Source organism: Balaenoptera physalus, assembly GCF_965194825.1.
Source record: "Balaenoptera physalus genome assembly, chromosome: 4".
In the NCBI taxonomy this organism is placed as follows: domain Eukaryota; kingdom Metazoa; phylum Chordata; class Mammalia; order Artiodactyla; family Balaenopteridae; genus Balaenoptera; species Balaenoptera physalus.
Window position 1 is genome coordinate 50950521 of NC_138891.1, and position 22304 is coordinate 50972824.

The following is a 22304-nucleotide window of genomic DNA, read 5'->3' on the forward strand; positions in this document are numbered from 1 at the left end:
ATGGATGGGATCCACCTAGAGCAAATGGGAAGAATTGCCTGCTACCAGTTTAGGAGGTGTTGAGGTAATTGGTAATGGTAAGTTTCACTGTTCAAGATCAGGAAACTGAGAAGCCAGGGATTCTCTAAGTGGTTCTTGAAATCACCACGAATTAATCAAGGGTGGTGTTGGAGATGGTGACAGTGAGCTAAGAGCCAAGATACTGAAGCAATGAGGGGGAGTGACCGAAGGTAACTGGAGAACTTATAGGCTGATGGCAAGAGCTTCAAAGCATTGAAGTGTTTAGGAGGAAGAAGGGATAATAGTCTGGAAGTGGCAATGAAGAACAAGCAGCCGTCCTACTACTATCAATATTTTATTTTTCACATTTTGATAGAGATAACATAAAATAGTATATTCCAGGGTGTGGCAGTCACAGTATGGGAAAACCCCAGCTTAGAACCTATCAAATCATTTCTAACTACAGCTTGGAACAAACTTAGACAACAGTAACTGAAGGCTTTTTGAATGCAGGGGAAAAAAAAAGTACTTGAAAGTAACCAAAAGGTTTAGACTAGAAAATATGCCAAGAAGATTTTCTTCTTTTATACCCTGACACAGGTGAGACTTATCCAGTTTCAGCACATTTTTGACAATTTAAAACACTTTAGAAAACTGGAGATTTAAACAACGTAAACACTTGTAGGCATAGCGAAATGATAGTTTTCCCTTCCAATATTATAAATTTGGCATTTCTACAGTTACATTAACATTGTAAAAAAGATAGCTAAAATGCACAAAAATAGTTTCACAACATCCAATTTTAAACTTCATCCAAGCTGTCATCCTTTTTTGTTTTTTCCTGCTGCAGATTTATTTCTTGCTGTCACCTAACACCTGAAATTCTGATTCAGGGTGATGTCTGAGGTTTTTAAATAAACCATAATACAGAATTACTATTCCTTAATACTAACCCCAGGGGAAAAGATAGGAGGAAGAGGCAGCTGGGGCATGGATATTTGCTATGGACAAACAATGATCCATTGCTGGAAATGAAAACTCACCTTTCCTCCAGTATTTGCCCAGCCTCAACTGTGCAATGCAATTTAGTGTGATAAAAACAAACCATCAAAACCAAACCCTATCATGCAAGGAGTTGAGTTAGTTTGAAGATATCTACACAAAGCAAAAATCTGGAAACTTTAGAACATTTCTATTTTAAACTGTATTTTCTAGTCTTCATCCAAATGTTTGGCATCGTGGACAGAGTCAAAGATTTTGGTCTGAATTTAGAATATCTCAAAACTTATCCAGGGATTTTTGCTTTTAAAATGCTTTTATGAGTTTTATTTTGGTGCATTCTGGCATTTTTCTGGAATGACAGCCCTAGAAGAATGAAGTTCAAAGCAGAGAGTTATGGTCTCATACTGTTTGATGCTATGCAAATTTTTGAATATTCTAATTGTCTATGGAAAAAGTCCCAGAACAATGATACAGTATGCAAATCAAACAACACTAGAAAATATTTGGTAGACATGTACAAATGGTCAGTTTTGAACTTGCAAATTCTCAGGAGGTTTTCTTTTTTGCTGGAGCTTCTGAAAGAAGATCAGTTTATACCCATTTTGGGACCCATAAAAGGAGAGCAGCACATTTTAAGGTTCTTGATATTGCAATCCTGATCAAGGCCAAAATGTAATGGTATTTATGAGAAATGCTGGCAGGTAAATGAAATCAAATTTAGATTTTTGGATTTTATGTTGTAACTGTATAGTCTCAGGGAGGTCAGCTTTGGATTTGTTTGTTATTCTTTGATATAGTTAGATTTAAAGTTTTGAGGGATGAACTAAAAGGTAACTAATAATTCACAGAAACTGTTGAGACGGTCAGAACATAGAATCAGATTTGGGAATATCGGGAGCATGGCAGGGTCATTCAGAATTGCCATCAGCATGTTATGGATATTCTCCTATTTTCCTCCAGAAGGTTAAAAAAGTTTGACCAGTAACTGCATCTTCTTTCTTAAAAATAATGTAGCACATCTCATACCTTAAAGCAGTCAGCACAAATGCAAGTGATGCCTGTTCAAGCAGACTTTCAAAGACAGCACACACTATAACACAAATAGCTCTTCAACATTTCAAGAATACAGTGACAGGAAGTGGGACACATACTAGTAGGGAAAACATTTTTTTTTTTTTTAAACTTCATGGAATGTGAGGTCAGACTTCAGCCCCTTCTTGTCTGGCAACGGACAAAACCAAAATGGCTCCGGCCTGAATTTCACATCTCTTTCTAATCTACTGCACAGGAGCGACCAGAGACACCAATTACCAATAAGTCACAAGAGCAGACAGAAAACTGTTAGTAGGTCTTGACAACCAGGCATTAAGATGCTTTTAAAAAATGTGTACTTGATGCAACGTATGTAAGAAGCGTGTCTTGGAAAGCAGTGTCGAAGTGTTAGAAAAATGGAGTCCCTGTTTGAGTGGCCTTGTGGGATGGCATCTGTGCCTTCATCTATACTGTTGAAGCAGCTCTAAGTCTTCTTGAAGCACTGTTCAAAAGTCTTCAAGAAAAATGATATCTAAATAGAGTCATTAGATTTTATGTGGCACAGTGCAAGCTGTCTTCACTTATACTGTGTGCAAGGACAATGGTCTGAATGTAATTGGCATGGAGAGAGAGTACTCTCCCCATCTGAAGGGATCTTACAGGTCCGCTGTTGCCATTACCCACTGCATGGAGGAATCTTCTCTAGAGTCCCGGACTAGCACTCAGGAATGATAGTCACCTGACAGACCCCGGCCCACGACGACGACGGTGTGAGCAGCTGCAGTGGATTTTATGCATGATTATCAACTGAGAGTAGCAAGGACAGAAAAGATCTAGAGAAACTTACTTTGGGGGAGGGAGGGCTCAGTTTCTCTTTGCATAGACATCTTAATAAAAATTTCTTTGGTCTTGAAACTCGTTTCAGTTTTTAGTTTTATTTTTTCCTGTTGGGGATTTTATCTCTAGAACTGGCTCATTTTATTTTTAAGATGATATTAAGAGGGAGGAAAAGTACAACCACCCCCTCACCCCTGCCCACCCCCAAAAAAGGAATAAAGAATTAAAGCACACCAAAAAGTTGGGAATTGTTACAGGCCCAAGAATAGTTTTTCTGAAATATTCTGCATGACCTAGGCCTCAGTATTTCAGGGCTAGGGCCAGTCCTGATGGAGGAAAATGTATTTTTGGAGATAAAAGCTTCAAAGAATTCTTTAGAAATCTTTTAAGGAGCACAGATTTGTGGGAGGCCCTTTTTAAATTTGGTTTTGCCTTGTACTCTGTGTAAGATACTTGTACAAAAATATAAAAGGCATGGCTTGATGTTTAACGTCTGTGTTTTATTGTTGTTGGCACCAGAAAAGCTCATGTTCTATGTTATGTCACTGTACATACTGTAAACAAGACTGCATTAATATTGTTCTCTTATGATTTTTTGTTTCAATGAATCTAGGCTTTAAAAAATACATTCACAAACTACCTTATGTTTAAACACAATGATTCCCTTTTATTTCTTAACTGTACCCAAAATCCCACAATAAAAAAATCATTTAAAGCTGTGTGTTTCGAACTTACCACTTAGAAATAAAAACAAAACAAAACATAAAAACAAAGATCAGTTTGCAACATAATTTAAAGAAGCTTCTGGTTTAAAATACCACAGCAGCGATATAAAGAGCTGGTGGCAATCACACGCGGGGATGAGACCCAAATCAATATATCTTGTCCACGTCAGCATCCAATTACAGTAGTTGCTAAATTCAATCCAAAACGTCATTGCTGAATTTGTTGCGCGGAATTGTGAAGATAATATTGTTCAGCAGCAGAACCTTAGCAGTAAAAATGAGAACGGGAGGATATCATTGCTTTTGAGCACTAAAGGGACCACAATGAGGACATCTTGGTGATCGCCTGAAGATAATTCTCAATTCCATTCCTGTGTTACCTGCTTAAAATAACTGCAAATGACAACCACATTTACAGGAGGGGCAGAATCATCTATAACAGAACTAGAATATTTCCCCTTCCCTGTCTCCCCTTGCCCAAGCCACCAGATTGAAATGGTGCCGTTTTCCTAATGTGTATTTTGTTCTCATTAATAGTACATCAGCTGCTCATGTATTTAGGCAAAATCAGTAGGATCATAGATTTTTTTTTTTTTTGATCTGTTTAGAGTAATTGTTTTCTCCAGAAACAAGCCACATTAGTTTTGTTGTTGTTGGATTTTTTTTTTTTTTCAATTTTTCAAGAAGAACAATTTGGTCAACTACTGTTTCATTTTAAAATATTAAATGCACCTGAGATTGCCAGTTGAGCTCTCTATATGTCTCCTGGAGATAACACTGCTGTGATGAACAGTGAAACAAAACAAACGAAACGAGGTAGGTTAAAACAGGAAGCGCAACACAGATATCGTTTTGCAACACCTTGATACCACAGGCGGCCATGCTGGTAGCTTTGGAAAAAGAAATCCCAGACAGTCACGTGAAAGTTCAAATCATCCGCGTAAGAGTCTATAAGGACACAAGTCAACCTGAACGAAATACATACATATTCTGCACAAATGTTGTTTACCGTATGTTGGGTAATTTGGAGGAAGGTAAAATGATTAGGGTCTCAGAATTTTGGCCAAAGCCTTGCTTTCAAGTTCTATAACATCTGAACCAATGATGCCCACTGGGTCTCAGGCAGGCTTAGTAGTCTAGTCCCTTCTCTCACCAACCCAGAGAGAACACAGGCAGCTCAGAAACATTTATTATTATTATTTTTTCAGTCACAGTTTTCATCTTGGGAAAGTGGCACCCTCAGGAGAAAGCTGGGAACGACCAGAGCCTGGATCTTATTTATTCTCCAATTCCCAGAAAGAACACAGTCTTAACTCCTAACGAAGCCCGAACAGAGTGACCTCTAAGCTGGGAAGTTTTGTGCATTTGGAAAAAAAAAAGTGTGTGTGTGTGTGTGTGTATATACATTTTTAGCTTGTTTCCAGCAGCTCTTTCTGTCTGACCCCCTCTGTCATCCCATCTTTTGCCCTGATCTGTTGCATAATCGCTGAGGCAATGTTGTATTATAGAGTCCCTCATTCACTAGAGGCAACTCAACTCAATGGCACTACTATCCCATTCAACACACTCTGTTCTGTACAGGGCCATATAAAATAGGGCCTGCCAGACTCACAAAAATGGTAGTTGATTTTATTAGTCTAAGGCTAGTAGTTTAGCCATTTAAAATCTATTTCCCAAAAGAGGGGAAAACTAGTATTTTTCTTCTCTTTTAAAAATCCATTAGCAGTTGCTATCAAAAAGCAACCTTTTGGGTTCGTGAAGGCAAAAGAGTTCTACAATTACCCCACTATGTAGTTATGGCCTTCAGTGTAAAGAGATAAGGTACATTTATTGTGCTGTCTCTCACCATTCGAAATTGGAAATTTTACAACACATTGTATACTGAAAGCTAGCAGGCAGACAGAATTAAAAACAGACATTTTCTCAGTATGCATTCTTTCCCCATTCTTACAAAGTAAAGGGGTAAAGAAAAAAGGTAACAAAACAAAACAAAATAAAACTCAAAAACCCACCAGAACACAGCTTAATCATAAGAGCACACAATATTTGTTTCTATCCCTAACTCCGAAGGGCACGTGGTCCATCTTTGTCCACAGACAACGCAGCATTCTTGGGGATCTCCTGGAAATTCCTGCCACCTTTTTCTCTCCTTCTCAACCAGGCTGCAACATTGAAAGATGGACTGTACTGGGACGGGTGGAGGGAGAGGAAAAGGGTAAAGTGGTATGGTCAACCAAGCCTTCTGATTCTGCCTCTAGACTGGCATAAGTCCACATGAGTTATGTTCTTTTAAATTAGAAATAACGCCATGAAGATAAGTGCCAAGTGCTCTTCTGTTACCAGTTCATCATGGAATTTCTGTTGAGGGTCATGAAAAACACTTGGCTACTTCCTCCAGATCGCACGGATGCAAAAAATACCTGTTTGAAATTAAAAAGAAGTTAGTTCAACCGCATGGTTTCTTTCCCTCTTTTCTTCAACCGTCCATCCATTTTCTCTCACATGTCCTATCCTTGCCATGTGTCAGCTCTTAGGACTTAATGGCTGGTGTTTATAAAGTGCCTTTTAATACAGTGCATCCTCTGTAAACATTCCTGCCTTTATTCCTATGAAGGTTACTATGACTGACTGTGGCATTGGCCTTCAGGGACCCAGAAGGGGCTATATCTTGAGTTGTAACAACCCTTTGGGCGCTCACTTTTTACAAGGGAGTTTCGTGCTAGGATAATATGCTGGATTTCTGGTCTAGGACACAACACGTCTTTTGTTAATTTCTGGAAAGCCACAGGGGCTCCCCTTTTCTCTCCCCTAATAACAAGAGGGCAGACTTTGGGAATGAAGAGAATCCTCTCACATTTCCAAAGTCAAGGGGGAATTTGGGGCCTACTGACTACTATACAACTTCATTTCTCAATTAAGAAAAAAAAATAAGTGGTTCTGGTCAGATAGGGTAAGGTGCTTAATGCCTATTCACTTTGGCATTCCAAGAGTTAATGCTTGGTTTCTCTGCTGATGAATGCATATCCTAGGCCAAAGGAGATCATGGCATTAGTAAGGAGAACCACAGTCCATTCGGTCTGGGCCTGCTAAATCATTTTATCAAACGACTGAGAGAAGCGAGCAAAGTTTGGGGTACTGCTTGCTTGAGCTGAACATCAATGAACCACTGCCCAGAAAAATAATATTCTGGGCTGTGGCCCAGTTCTTCAGTCAGCCAACACCAAACTTTGGTCCAAGGCATTTACTTTTGTCATTAGTATAAAGTCTCTGCTACTTCATTCCCACAGTTTCTTCAGAAGAATTGCTGTCTCTCCCAACAACTTCTTAGGAAGTTCTGTGGAAATGCTCACCATTCAGCTAATGCTACATATGTAAGTAAAGCTACTGTTAGGGTCAGTGAATCAAAACGGGGAAACACAGAGGACCCATGGGAACACAATGAGGGAAAGAAAGGGCCGCTGTTCTCTCCAGGTTCTGTGAGCCCTGGCTCGAAACCTCGGGCCCCAGATGCTGGTGTGGTCCCAGCCTGATGCTGAGGGTGTGGTCGTGACTCGAAATTGGCTTTCTGGGGTGGGACTTCAATGAACTGGAGCGTGGGTGTCCGTGCCCAGATCACTCCTAGTCTTATGATTCCCAGAGACTAGGCGGGGGCTGGAATTTTACTAGAGGTCAGGTCTGTTTTCTGGCGTATTCTGATAAGGGCCTGGGACCATCCTTGCCATCCCCAGCTGTTGCCACCCAGACCACACCAGACCACACCAGGTCAGAGTAGTTGGCTACTCCAGGGCCAGACTAAGACCAGCCTGGCTTCCGGGGAACGGGAGTGAGCCAAGAGATGCAGGTCTGTTCAACCTGTCACGTTCTTTTCTATAGATGTTTATGTCTGCTGTTTTGGGGACAGCATTTCTAAGTTGGCCATAGTCCCAAAGGATGAATTCACAAATACAGCATAGCTTAGCTACTAAAAACTCTGGGTTAGTCTACAGGGAGGGCAAGGGAGAAGCAGCACTGCTGCAGGATACGCCTTCTGGGCGACTGATCATGCCAGACGAACACCGCCGATTTCACTGGAAAACAGTCCCCCTATGACACTTCAGAAGAAACATGGCTGGAATGACACAGGACATGGCACTAGTTGAGTTTGTGATTGTGCATTCCTTAAGGAATGGGTGACACTTTTAAAAAGTTTATATTTCTACATGTCAAATGTTTTACATTTAAAATTGAATATAATGTGATGGGTTACATCCCAATAGTGATTTTGTGAAAAGTCTAAAAGTGGGGTATAAAGTTCACCCACTGTGAGATGACTAATGAGAGGCCAACTCTTCTAAGTGCTTAGGAGAATTTGGGGTATTTGCTGAGTCATCTTAAGGCCTGCAAGCCACACAAGTTACTAAGAGTTTACAAGAAATTTTTTAGATGTTTTTATGTCTTTTTTGATGTGTGAATAATATATTTTGAGGGTTCACAGGAATCAAACCAAATAATGCCATTTCAAGATAATATTGATTGTTTAACACAGATGTGATTCAAATCAGTATAAAGGAAAATGAAGGTTTCACAGGTACCTGGCGGTCTCTTAAAATGCAAACACTAATGCAAATGTTGAAACGGATTTACCTTATCATTTCTTTCACATAGAAACTTTAACCTTTGAGCTCGCTTATGCATAAATACTCCATCCAAATGTCCTGTTTCCACTGACCGGATCTCAATAGCTTTCTCGCCCCAGCCCATTATCTGATTGGAATGAATGTAGGCTGTCAAAAGGAATTTCCAAAACTGCATTAAAAACATTAGATGGGCAATAACTCACAGCATCTGTTCACATCTTAACCACAAAAATGACAAACGACTTGAGATAAACGGACAAAGCAAGTCTTACAAGTGTTATTCACAGACTTTTTTTTTGTGGAATCAAATGGTTGTTTCACATTTCTTGACTTTCGTTTCATTTGGGGGGTGTAACTGCTGAAGGAGATAAGGAATGGTTAACCTACCCACAGACGTGGGCATTTCTCCCCATTGGAGCACCACATCCTTAGTTATCCGGCCGTAGGTGTTTACATACACCCCCTCATCCTCATAGCAAACAAGCATTTCCATTCCATCTGTTTTAGGCAAGATGACAATGGCATGAGGAGTGATATTGCCCTGAATCTAGAAGACAAAGAAAGGCCAGGCATTATTCTTTTAAAAAATATGACAGTATCTTAGCTATTACTCTCTAAGAATTGCAAAAAAAAAAAAATTTTTTTAATTCTTTTCCCTTTTCCATTTACATTCTAGAGACTGACGTTTTGCTTTGCTTAATTTAACCACCGACCTGTCAAATACCCTCATAAATACAAACTTAGGCACTAGGTTGAGAATCCAATTTACCTGTTCTAAAAGCAACAACTACAACTATGGAGCACCTGCCCTGTGCCAAGCGTGGGCCCTTTCCATGTATAACTTCTGGCCTTTAGAACAGCTCCCTATGCTAGATATTTCTGTCTACAGATGAAGCAACTGCATCTCAGAGGGCTTATGTAATTTGACCAAAGCTGCACTAGTATATGGTGGTAGAATTGGGATTTGAGCACATTGCCGTGGACATTGAAAATCTTGTGTTTTCTATCCACTTCCAAAAAAGATGAGGAGAATGCAATCCAGTTGGATCTGATGGAAACAGCCCAAATGGGGCCAAAAGGTGGGACCAAAACAGGCTATGAACAGTCAATACAGTTGTTTATCTGGGTGCCTAAATAAGTCCCCTACATACGAACCTTCAAGGTGCCAACTTTCCAAGGTGCAAACGTGTGTTCGCATGTCCAATCTTCACGTGCCTGGTGTACATTGTGACGTGCGTGCATCCTCTACAAGTGGTTGTGCTTTTGTGTACTTTACTTTTACAGTACTGTGTAGAGTACAGTAGTACAGTATCGTTATATCAAGCCCAGGATGTCCGGAAGCAAGCGTAAAAGCAGCAGTGATGTAGCTGGTACTGCTAAGAAGTGCCAGCTGTTGTACTGTACTACTGTACTTTTCAAGGTACTGTACTGTAAGATTAAAAATGTTTTCTTTATTTTTTGTGTTTGTTTTTTATGTATTATTTGTGTGAAAAGTATCATAAACCTATTACAGTACAGTACTATATAGCCGATTGTGTTAGTTGGGTACCTAGGCTAACTTCGTTGGACTTATGAACAAACTAAACTTACGAACTTGCTCTCGGAATGGAACTCGTTCTTATGTAGGGGACTTACTGTAGTCCAAATTAATGGCTTGTTGAGAAAAAATTTAAAAATTACCGTTCACTAAGAAAAAAAATCATACTATTCAGATAAGTGTAGATTGACTTGTTCTGGGAAAAGAGACGTGGTGTTGCTGCGATGCCTTGGTTGAGAATGTCATGGCCGTCCAGTAGGTACATGGTGGACAGGAATGAAGGGATGGAGGATGATCATGGGGACAGCCCAGTCCCCTCACCAAGAGCACGGGCTGTGAGTCCTGTGTGCACATACACACACGAGAAAAGCTGTAACGTAACAACCAATGACGTGTGTGTGTCGTGCACCAAAACAACTTTTTTCAATTGTTGTGCTACTTTGGAGTAAAGTCTTTAAAGTCTCAAAATACCAAACAGCAACAGATTAGGTCTCAGACTCTGCTGACGAATAATTTCTACTGTATGTTAGCCTTGGGACTACATACATTAGAGGAAACACAATTTACAGTGCACTCATCCTACTACATGAAACCATGGGCGGCACGTCCCTTAAAAGTCATGTTTTAGGCAATGTGTCAGTATAGTAATATTAATAGTACAATTTGCAGGGCCCTGTGCCAACTTCTTTAGATGTATGACCTCACTTAATGCTGACGATAACCCTATGTGATAGGTCCTCTTAGCCCCATTTTACAGATGTGAAAGCTGAGGGTTGGACAGGCTGCCTAATGTGTCCACTATTGCAAAGCGAATACATGCAAGAGCCAGAGCATGTGCTCCAGGGTGTCTGATTCCGCCACGTGACACTGCCCTCCACTTGAAGAGAGGAACAATAGCAGAAAAAGGATCCCTGGGCTTCTCCCACATAAAATGAAGCAATCTCCTTCAAAAACTAAAAATAGAAGCTCATCTACTATAGTCTTGCTTAAAAAAACAGAATCTATGCCCTTGAATGAAAAACACTGTATGTATTTTAATGTAAAATCCAATGAGACAACATGTCCAGTAAATGGCAAATAACTGCTATTACGTGTTACTCAATTTTAAGCAGCCATAAAAATCAGTTAAATTTACATGTTTTATGTCTTAAAAGCCTCATCTATTTAGTGAAGACCGTAAGTCCATCTGCTTTACTGATTAGTAGAAGTTAGCATGACCTCCACTAAAAATGTACAAAAACAAATCTATACACACAGGTTGTGGAACAGAGACTCTTGACAGTCTGCTTCCAGGAACTTACATGAGATGGTATGTAGATATCATAAGAGTTTCCTGAATCAACATCAATTACATGGAAACCAGTGTGTGAACCAAAAATAACCTTTAATCTTTGACCTTCTTCTACTGTGAGATCAACAAGCAGTGGCTTGTGCTGGAGATCTGCAAAAGACTTTAAAAATCACCCCATGAGTACCCACATCATTCAAAGACGTTATCTTAATAAATTTTTCCTTTAGCCATTTCCCGTGGAAGTTAATGTCTGACTTTCTTAAATTGGAAAGCTAGGAAATCTTTCTTTCAGTTTCAGGGCTATTCATATTCTGACTCTGGGAGGAAGAGTCTAGCATCCATTTGCTCCCCTTTTGCTACCCCTTGTGCTCTAGGGCAGAGAAGCTGGCTGACAGTTGTCAGTTTTGATAGTGTCATCATATATTAAAAACTTGGTGTCTGGGTGCTGCTGTTCTTCCCTGTTTATTTCTGGCCTTTTCCCCAAGAAGAAGGTCCAGTCACCTCTCTGGCGCCTCTCCTTCCCAAGGGACAGCCAGGCCCAGGCATGGCTACTACCTTTTCAGAGACAGACTGGGTGGGCAGGCGGGCCAGCCCTGTGCTAAGCCTGTTCAGGGTTAACAGGCGTGCTCTGGTTCTCACTCTCCTGGGTGAGTGAGTGCACATCAGGCTGGCGCTTTCTCTAAACTTAATGTTGAGATCTGAGACTTGGGTTTGGGCGATAGAGGACGGTGGGGATGGTTCATTTCAAGACTCACGGCTTACGCTGGCTAGCTGGGTTTAAAAGGAAAGGAAAAAAAGAGCTCCAGCCACGTTTATCAAAGTTCTGTGTGTGAGACTCCGGAGTCTAAGCCCCAACTAACTGTCAAGTGTTCCTCTGTTTTCCTTTGCCATTATTTAATCCACACTCTACCTGTATTGGCCTTGAAGTCTGGGCGAGAGTCTGTGAAACCACAAGTGCCTCGGCTATCATGCCACCATCACCTAACAGACCCTTCCCTCCTTCTCTTTCGCTAACATCGTTCTCACATATGGGAGGTTCGAGCCTCGTCTCCTTGTCCCACGGGAGGGCTCGACCCCCTGCCGGCTCCAGTCTTTCCTCTTCGAGTCCTTGCCTTTGCTCTTCCCTCTTGCTAGGCTGGCCATGGTTTGCTCAACAAAGCATTTTGCAGTCAATCCTGCACTTTGGCTAGTACACTGATGACAGTAACTTCAGAACCGGAACGGGAACGGGATCTCGATTGAAAAGCTTTTGTGAAGAGAGATTTTGGCAGGACAGCAGCACCGCTGTAGCTTTCAGGAGTCAGCCCTGAAGTGTTATTACTAACCCAGTGCATTCCAAACATTTCTCTCCATAAAAGCGGGGTTAGCGAGTGGGGCCCATTTCGCATCCTCCTGAGCATATCACAAACGAACTCCTTGCCCTGCTAAAGGAACAAGACAGAAGCCAGGGGTGATTCAGCCCTGAAGAGGGCTTTGTAATGTTCCCAAGGCAGCTTCTGCCCTCACGTGGCGTATGTGGCAACAGAAAATACATAAAGGGTCAAAGAAAGATAATAGTCATAAAGGTGGGGAGAAAAAGTCAGGGCCAAGGAGATATAAAGAAAGAGAGAGATGTAGGCAGAGGGTAAGAATGAACAGAAGGTAAATTCACACTGGCTATGGGTAGACTGTGCAGCTCTGAAAACATCAGGGTGCCTGTAAGCACTGGTCCTTCTGGCATTTGGGGGTCAGCTTTCATGATCTGGAGTCAACGGGACCAGCATTTCCCCATCCTACTTCTGTTGAATCTCATGAGTTATCAAGCCAACCACAGTGGGTACAGACTTAGACAAGATAAAAAATGAAACAGCAATGAAAAGTGAAGGAGGCAGAGAAACTAGGCCATTTCCATTCAGTATTCATTTCAGAGAAGTCCAACAGCAATGGGGATATATGAGCATCAAGTGAGTTTTAGCGACTTTTCCCCAAAAGGCTTACGAGGATTACAAGATTTAGAGACTCAGTTCAGGCTTGAGATTCAGTGCTGCTTGCTGTCGGTCTGCCTTTTTCAGACGAAATATCAAGACAGTGCCCTAGTTAGGTGGGTGTATAATAAATCTCACTGCCTAATATCATAATGACTGCTTTGCCTGGTAACCATTCCACACTAAATGCCACTTAGAGATGATGATGTATAGACCTGAAATGGAGGAGGGCGGACCCAAATTGTAATTTGACTAATTAACAGTATTTACTAATACCTAGTCTTTACTTTTAGAATAACAAATAAGAGCTCCTACACTTTTAAAAGAGGTTTATTATATACAGAAAAATTGGTACTAGTGTATGTGGTACTGATGGGAACCTAAACTATATAAAAAAACAAGCCCTTGTTAGGTAATCACATGCCTACTTACCTTAAAGGCCATGAACTTATGATATGGTTTAGGAGCCCAAGCATATATCTCCACAGCATTCTTTAAGGCAATCACCAAGAATTTGATCCTTTCATATTTGACTGTAATAGAAAAATTATGAATTAAAATAGTTCATTAATTTATTCAAGTTTTTGTATTAATGAATGTGTAAACCACTATATATATATATATATATATATATATATATATATATATATATATATATATACACACACACATATATATCATCCTGATTGAGGGTAATGCTCTGGTGTGGGATGTTCTCATAGATACAGATTTAACTTCCTTTAATGTACTTGGTTTACAGGATACCTGGGGCCTTTTGCTTCATACTGAAGGCTCTTATCTTCATCTAAAGATGTAACTGGCTTAGGACTGCCTCTAAGAACTAGGTCTAGGTGTGAATTATTTATTGTAAGAAGAATCTGTATAAAAATCCTCCATGTCTCCTTGCCTGGCTTTTATGTTCACCCACATGTAAGCAGCTGAGAGCTGGTATGGCAAGATGGTAGAAAAATCAACAAATGGGTAGAGACATAATGGCTGCCGTTCGCTTACTATTCAAATTTGGATTCCAGTTATTAGGAATTCAAAAAGGACCAGTGCCCTTAACATGAGATCCCAGAGAGATCCCTCTCCCTTCCTGCTATGTGAGGTTATAGGAAAAAGACCATTGTCTATGACCCAGGAAGCAGGCCCTCACCAGATACTGAATCTGCCACCACCTTGATCTTGGCTCTTCCCAGCCTCTAGAGCTGTGAGAAATAAATTCATGTTGTTTATAAGCCACTCAGTCTGTGGTATTGTTATAGCAGCTTGAACAGACTAAGACAGTACACATGGCAGTCTTTTTATTTATAAAATGTTTGAACAAACAGAATATTCTATGTCCTAAAGAATTTAGCCCAGGATAACTGACCAAATTCTTGCTCTCTGAGCTCTTTTTCTGTAGTATGCCTCTCCTGTTTACTATTCTGTCTTTAATATACTTTCAAATACTTCTTCAGCGATTTATTTCCATATTTCTAAATGACGTGCTGATAATGTTATTTACAACTTTTTTCAGCTATAGATATTACCTACTGACTCTGGAGAATGGAAAGGGTTTAGTCTCTTACAGCAATCTCCTCTCTCTAGATCTCTCTCTCTCAAACGTACACATCTCTTCCTCCCCACACCTCCAATATAGTTATACTTACAAGTTTTGGTTAAGTCAATATCCTGTGTTTAAATCATTATTGTTCATAGATGAGGCATGTAGTATACCATTATTATAATTCCTTTCTTGCTTTCCTAAATTTTTTTCACTTCCTTATTTTCTATGTATCTATCTCTAAGCACATGGAAACTTTCTGTTAGTGCTGTCAGTACAGTCAAATATGGCAGGTAATCTATTAGTAACATTTTATTTTTCTTGTAGGTACCTCTTCCTGAACCCTCCATTGTCCCACTTTGCCTGGACTAATTTCTTTCTCCTTCTCCATCTCTCTCTCTCTCTATACACATCCTTGTTCTGTTTCTCTGGAGAGCCCTGGCTAATACAGATGGGTTATAAAATACTAAGTGAAAAAAATTTTTCCTTTAGAACTTTGAAAGCCTTGCTCCATTGTCTTTTTTCTTTTTTCTTGGCTGTGCTGCACAGCATGTGGGATTTTAGTTCCCTGACCAGGGATCAAACCCTCGCCGCCTGCAGTGGGAGCATGGAGTTTTAACCACTGGACTGCCAGGGAAGTCCCCTCCATTGTCTTCTAACCTTCTAGTACTGCCGTTAAGTCCCAGGCCACCTAATTCTGTGTCTATTACATGTAAACTGTTTATTTATTTACTTATAATTTGAAAGCTTTAAGAGCCTTTTCATTTCCTGGGTACTGAAATATCATGTTGCTATGTCTTCTTGTGAGTCTTTTTTCATTCACTATACTAGGTACTCAGTGAATCTTTTTAATTTGAGATTTTGAGGTCTTAATTCTAGAAACTTTTCTTGTATTCTTTCTTTGATGCTTTCTTCTCCTTCCATTTCTTAATCTTTTTCCTAAAACTCATGTAACTTACATTTTGAACCACTTGGACTGAAACTTTTATTTTCTTACCTATTCTCTATTTTTTCTTTTCTTTTCATTCTACTTTCTAGGACATTTCTCATCTTTATCTTCCGACCCTTCTACTGCATTTTTTATTCCTGTCAATATATTTTAATTTCCAAGATTTTTTTTCTTGGTCTCTGAATGACATTCTCCAACCCTGTTCCATCTTTTTTAAAAAAATAACACCTATTCTTCTTTAATGGAAACAGTATTTCTAATCTCTCTGAAGTTATTATATTGATAGTTTCTTTTAAAAATTTTTTGTTCCATTCCTCATTATCCTTGTTTCCTCTGAAGTCCCTTCTTTCTGTTTAAGTTTCCTTGCCATTAGTGGATTTTCCCACTGTCTGCTCTAGTGGGCTTATCGACTGATGGGTTTCACTTCTAAGGTGGTTAGATAGCATGCTCTTTTCATGGCATTTCAAATATTAGTACCTGCACATCTCTTCTTGCTGGCCATTTAGTTTCTCCAAAGACCATCTTTCAATCTCTTGCTTGGGAGTATAAGCATGGCTGGCAACATTTGGGGTGCTAAACAGGGGAAGGGTGTGTGTGTGTGTATTAGTGTGTCCTTATAATTCAATATTCCCCATCAACAGATTGGCTGTGCCCACCTTTCATCTTCTGCTGCTGTCAGGGAGGGTGGCTGCCTGACTGGGTTCTGGAGGATTTGCTGTTCATCAACTTTCCAACAATCCTCCCATTTTCAATCCCACCCTCCACCTCCACCTCAGATACACCTGGGGCCTCAGGTCCTGGGCCTTTCTGGGTTCTGTTGAGTGACTGGATTGATTTTGATGACTTTCCTCACAGCGGACTTAGAATTCAGCATTTCCTGGTCAGCTAGTTCTGTTCCTAGTCATCTAACAATTCTTGTTCAATTTTGTTGACATCTCTTATCTGTTTTCTCTTCTCCTGGTCCCTTTGTCCTTGTAGGTTTACAGCACTTTTATTCCTTCATGGTTATTTTAACGGGTCTTTGGGAGTGAGTTCAAACTGGAGCCTAAGACTTTATTCTGAATGCATTCTTTGAACTTCATCAATCTGACTTTTTGGGGAAATAATGCAAGTATATTTAAGGTTCCAGCAGTGTCTTAAACTGGTCACAAATGCATCATCAATATCTGATGGAAAAAAACTACATGAAACTTAACTGAATAATTTGGATTGAGCAAACAATTCCATGTCTTGAGACTTACCAACTTTGTAATGTATACAGCCTTCCAAGTCCCCAACAGTGATCCAGCCTTGTTTCTTTTCTACTTCTGGGTCATTGTGTAATATTCTGTTTCTTAACCATGAAAGATAGTAAACTCGTAGCTTATTCTTCTTTCCTGTTGAAGTAACAGAACTTTAATTTCAAGGCCCTGAGACAGGTTTTTCTCTCAATCCTTCCCCATCTCCATTTTATTTTATTTATGTTTATTTACACTTGTGTGTGTGTCTGTGTATGTGTGAAGGCACAATAACCAGTGTCTCCAGCATCATCAAAGTATTGTCTCTGCCAGAACTTATGATCAAAACAGGTCCAAGTGTTTTGGGCAAATAACCATTGCATAATTTGTCTTTACCTTCTGGCGCTTTCTTATTTGAGCAAGGTGCTCTTATTCTCTCCTCCCAGAGCAAAGGGCAGTGTCTGCTCAGTAAGACCTAATTCTGTAACAGAATGGTTGATCAGTGTTCCAAAGCATTCCAGATCTAATTACATGAAGGAGTTCTGACAACTGGACATTTTAGCATACTCATGTGTGACTACCTTTCCCTCACCTTCTACCCAACAGCATACATTAATGCAGAGCCCCCCATACTCGCCTCCTCTATTACTTTAAAGGTGACAGCTGGTAGTAGTTTCATTTTACCAAACAGAAAAAGGAATTTCTTAAGGAGATATGAGAAACAAGTTCAATGACAGCAATCAGGGATCAGAAAATAACCCTTGGACATGTTTACAGTGCTGAGATCCCTGAAAGGTGTCAAACAAAAATAAGAACAGAGAAAAAGATGTGTACTTGGAAAAAAACACAAAAGTTCCCTTTGGTAAATGATGGGAAAGAGATCATGGAGTAAAGAATTCTTAGTAATGGTAAGGAAACATCTTAAAAACATTGAGGAGTTTTAAATTGAGGAGCAAAATTTAATATATTGAGATTATCTGAGTACCAGATAAGAAGATGTCCCTTGGGGTGGCTTTTCCTAAGTGATCAGTAATTTAAGCCTGTGGGTTATACTTCTTGGGTACTTATTTTCCTTTGAGTTCTCTTAGGTGTCAAAAAATGTTTCATATTTTGCAGCTGTGATATATACCAGAAGAAAAGAATTCATTAAAGCATTGCACACTGGATTTGACAGGAGAGTACATTTATAACCTAAATTAAGGGAACCACGTGCAGTTCCTATTCCTTTTTATAACCAAAAGTCTTGAATATGAATTGATTTCTATAGCTAGGATGGGCAGGAGGGCTGGTGCTTTCTCCTCTCTGTACCAACACAGATCCGAGGGCAGTTCAAGAAAATTTCGCTCCTGTTTTCATTTTCTTCTTTCCCTACCTATGCACCTCATGATAAAAGGAAATGGTTGCACTTTTAAAAATGGGATGTGTCACTAACAACATAATGAAGTCTGAACATGAATTTTCTGATATCATTTCCACTTTTGGTAGGTGACTGGCAGATGTACGGTTTTAAATTTGATTTGGGAGTGTTGCAATCAAGAACGCATTACCCAGAATAAAGGAGTACGCTGAATTAAACTCAAATGATAATACAAGAAGAATCTACTTGGCGAACCCTTATTTGGGGAGAATAAAGAGAGATGAAACTGAGCATTCAATGGACAGGTAAAAGAGGAGATTGTAGCATCAAATGAGGGCATTTTCTCAAAACAGAAGTACAGCTGAAGAGTTAAACTTTATTCAAGGTTCAACCCAAGAGAAGCCCTATGTTTCTCTTTGCGAAACAATGGCTGGTTCTCAAACTTGGCTGCACAGTGGAGACACCTCAAGAGCCATGAAAGCTTCTGAGACCTGGGCCACACTCCCAGATTCTGACCCGCTAGTCTGGGGTGCACCCTGGAGTTTTCACATCTCCTCAGGTGGTTCTACTGTGCAGGGGTACTGTCGGTTTCATACTGGATGGGATGGGAGGGGAAAAGGGGGGTATTATTTATTAAACTCCTTCAAACACCATCCGAAAGAAAAAACTTTCAAGAACACAGACTCCTTCAGGTTACATTTTTAACTTGTCAGTAGTAAGGCCTTCACTTTTGTCTCTCTTTTTTTTTTTAAGCTCTTTTTGGGAACTGGAAAGCTGCAGAGGGTGGCAATGATTCCTACCTTCCAATCTCCTTGCAGACTAATCACCCAATGGACCAGCTGCACTTGCTAAAATGTCAGTGAACTATAAAGCAGTTCTTATAAGAAAAGAGACCAGAGAAATTTCTGCTTACAAAATTTCTCACTCCCAGAAGCCTACATTTATTTTTTTATTTTTTATGTTTTTGAATTTTATTTTTTATACAGCAGGTTCTTATTAGTTATCTATTTTATACATATTAGTGTATATATGTCAATACCAATCTCCCATTTCATCCAGAAGCCTACATTTTTATATCCTCCACCTGAGAGTAGATGGCAATGACCGGAGTGCAGACACCTTAAAAGGATCCTTGCTGAGTCCTGGCAGAGGGTGAAGGCCCATACGTACACAGCCGTGGTGGTATGTCTCTGTCTGATTCAGATTTCAGGCAGAGGTGAGAGACTTCCCTTTGAAGGTCAGAATCTCTGGAGTTACAAAACATGGGTGATGTCATTCTGGCCCTACTGCCATAATTTATCGTGCTGCTCTTTGGCTGGGAAGGGCAGAGCTTACTATTCCTTCAGAAGTGAGGTGATCACCTTTCCCATCTGTGCAGACCTGGAGGACCTGGTCATCCCAGCAACATACCTGATATCGTCACGAGGACATTCAGTCCCTCTAGCACATCCATCTGCTGAAATCGCCTCCGGTTGATCAGATTATAAACTTTGCCTTGCCCGCTTCGGTCCAAAAGCATCAGGCCATTTTCAGTTCCCACCAGGAGGTTTACACCTGCAAATTTAAGAAGCATCCCAAGACTGACTCTTATGGACTTTACTCTTCTGCATCCAGGGTCCCTTTAAAACCTAAGAAACTGTGACTTGTAAATATAAACTAATGGGCAAGCAGGTACTACAGTAGGGAGTGTAGAAGTAGTAGCTCTGAGACGGTAATTAAATCACTGTCCCTCTGGTAATGAAATTAGTTTTCTTTTATAAAGTAGTAGCAGCATTCATTACCTGTAGCCCTTTACTACCTAAAATAGAGTTCTTCTCAAGAGGAGCCTGAGGCACAGATGTGATGCTAGCACAATCTGCCTTTATTCCTTTCCTGTAACACCCACCCTTTTCTTGGCTCTCTCTATAAATCATACCTCCAGACTTCCCCAAGGTTCACCCCACTCCTATTCATGCAGTGATTTCTAGCCTACCCACCTTCTACATATAATAGAGTGCCCCATTCCCATACTCTATGGGAAGAAAAGCCCTTCTTCCTTCTCACACCAAAGCTTAATTTACATCCCATCCCTTAAGGTTCTGCTCTTTGTTAGGGAAATGATAAGCCAATTCAAGTGCAGGTATTAATAGCCCAAGAGTCACAGAAATATTGACTGTAAGGCAGGGGTCCCCAATTCCCTGCCCCCCACCATCCGTGGAAAAACTGTCTTCCACGAAACCGGTCCCTGGTGCCAAAAAGGTTGGGGACCGCTGCTGTAAGGGACTTCTCAGGCATCTAACTCTAGTCCAGCCCACCTCCCATGCAGTAATTCCTATTACAAAAACTCTGGTAGGTAAGTGGTCTTGTCTGGATAGCTACAATCTTGAAAATTCATCTCTAGGCAAATAAACACCCCTGACTCCCAACATACACACAGACACGCGCACACGTTGTGAGTTCTGCCGTGCAATGGCCTATATTTATGAACGGGTAACTTTTCCACTTCTTTTGCTTACTGCACATCTGTCTTCTAAGTAACGTGAATGTCTGCTCTTTCAACCACATGTTAGTCAATATTAAACATGGTTATCTTGTTGTCTTCTAATAGTCTCTTCTCCAGAGGACTGAGCCTTACTCCCCTGAAATGGTTTCCAGGCTCTGTGCTCATCCCTGCTAACAACTCAAATGCTTTTGCCCTTATAAAACTGTGGTGCTTCAAACTAGGTGTAGTATTTTAGATGGGTGCAGATGAGCCATGTCCTTCCTTGATCTGTATGTCAAGTTTATGGTAACACAGACCAGGATTTTGATAGAATCTCATCACACCTATACTAAGTCTGAGGTCAGCTAAAATCTGCACATCTTTTTCACAAGAACTGCAGGTTGATGTTTTGAACTAAAAGGGAAGGCTCATCATTTGTTGTCCTTTTCAAGTTTTCTCTTGCTACTACTACTAGTATGGCCTTTGGCAATTCACTAAAACATTCTGTGCAGCTTTTTCAACTGTCACATGAAGGTCACGCCATTACTGTCCTTGCAGAACGTTGTATGGATCACAGAGACAGGACGTGGGGCACATCACACAGTGCTGGGCACAGAGTGGGCGTATATTAAGGGGTAGTTAGTTCTGTTGTTGGCTTTAGCCCATCACTGTTATAAGACAAAGTCACTCTGAATCTCATTGCTATCCTGGGTATCAGTTCCTTCTAAATATAAAATTGTATCAGTTAGGGTATCAGTTCTTTCTAAATATAAAATTGCTCTTGGTCTCTCTTGAGGCCGAGACAGTCCCAAATCGGGTCTCTAACACCCATGATTCAATCAGCACTCTCCTGATAGTAAGATTCCTGTTTCAGGGTCAATTCATTAACGAATGGTAAAAAAAGCACCAACTTACCCCACAGAGCTGCACAAAGTATTTCTGAGTTGAATCGCTTCTTGTATTTTCTGATTTCTGGTGTGTCGCTATGAGGCCGAATGTTGGTTGGGTTTACGTTTACCACTGAAATCTTTCTTGCTTCATTTAGTTTGGCCTGTTCTTGCCTAAGAAGTTCGCTAGTAAACAGAGCTTTGAGAAAAAGAATCAGAGAAGTCAGTGGCATCTTAAAATACAACCAATGGAGATATGGAAAAGGGGCTTCAAATAACTATGATTTCTCCTTGTTTAGTGTGCATTATGGTAAAGGCAAAGAAACACTGAAACTATAAATATTTTACACTTTTTTAGTAGAATAAAGTTATGTCATTCATAAAGGCAGTGTTTTATCCGTTAGTAAGACAGGCTTATAGACACTACTTGAGTACTTTAGGGAATTAATATTCATCTCATAAAATTAAACACACCACCCTCATCTCCCGTAATATATGCAGGACAGATTTACTTTTTGAAATTCCACATTATCAACTGACAAACTGGCCTAAGTTGAGTCTGATGATTAGTGAGTTGCAGAATTCTAGAAAGCAAGGCTCTCCTCTAAATCAGCCAGACTTTTGAAGTGGGAAGCACACACCTAGAACTCAACACAACTCAACACGCATTTATTGTGTCTACTGCGTGCACAGCACTGTACCCAGAAATTGCTTCTGAGAAATACGTGGTGAGTTTGGAAATCTCTGAGGAACAGCTTTTCCTAGGCCCCCTGGATACCTCTGCGTTCCTACCAGAATCAAAACAGAAGAGATGAAAAAAAATAGAAAGAACTTTGTTTGAGGAATCCTATCAAAAAAAAAAAAGTAATAAAAAGTCTTCCCT

The 22304-nt window shown here is 40.2% G+C and overlaps 1 protein-coding gene across 4 annotated transcripts in view; it reads right to left on the reverse strand.

Moving 5' to 3' along the window:
- Window positions 1-3350: 3350 nt before the first annotated feature.
- Window positions 3351-22304, reverse strand: part of TNIK (TRAF2 and NCK interacting kinase) — a 406211-nt gene continuing 387257 nt past the window's right edge. For all 4 annotated transcript variants that reach the window (XM_082458916.1, XM_082458915.1, XM_082458918.1 and 1 more), the window contains 8 exons: window positions 21450-21620; window positions 19484-19627; window positions 16741-16875; window positions 13437-13537; window positions 11051-11200; window positions 8600-8759; window positions 8220-8359; window positions 3351-6016 (listed from right to left, as the gene is read on the reverse strand). In XM_082458916.1, coding sequence (XP_082315042.1) covers window positions 5933-6016; window positions 8220-8359; window positions 8600-8759; window positions 11051-11200; window positions 13437-13537; window positions 16741-16875; window positions 19484-19627; window positions 21450-21620 — 1085 coding nt within the window. In that variant the 3' untranslated portion in view covers window positions 3351-5932. The remainder of the gene's footprint in view (window positions 6017-8219; window positions 8360-8599; window positions 8760-11050; window positions 11201-13436; window positions 13538-16740; window positions 16876-19483; window positions 19628-21449; window positions 21621-22304) is intronic.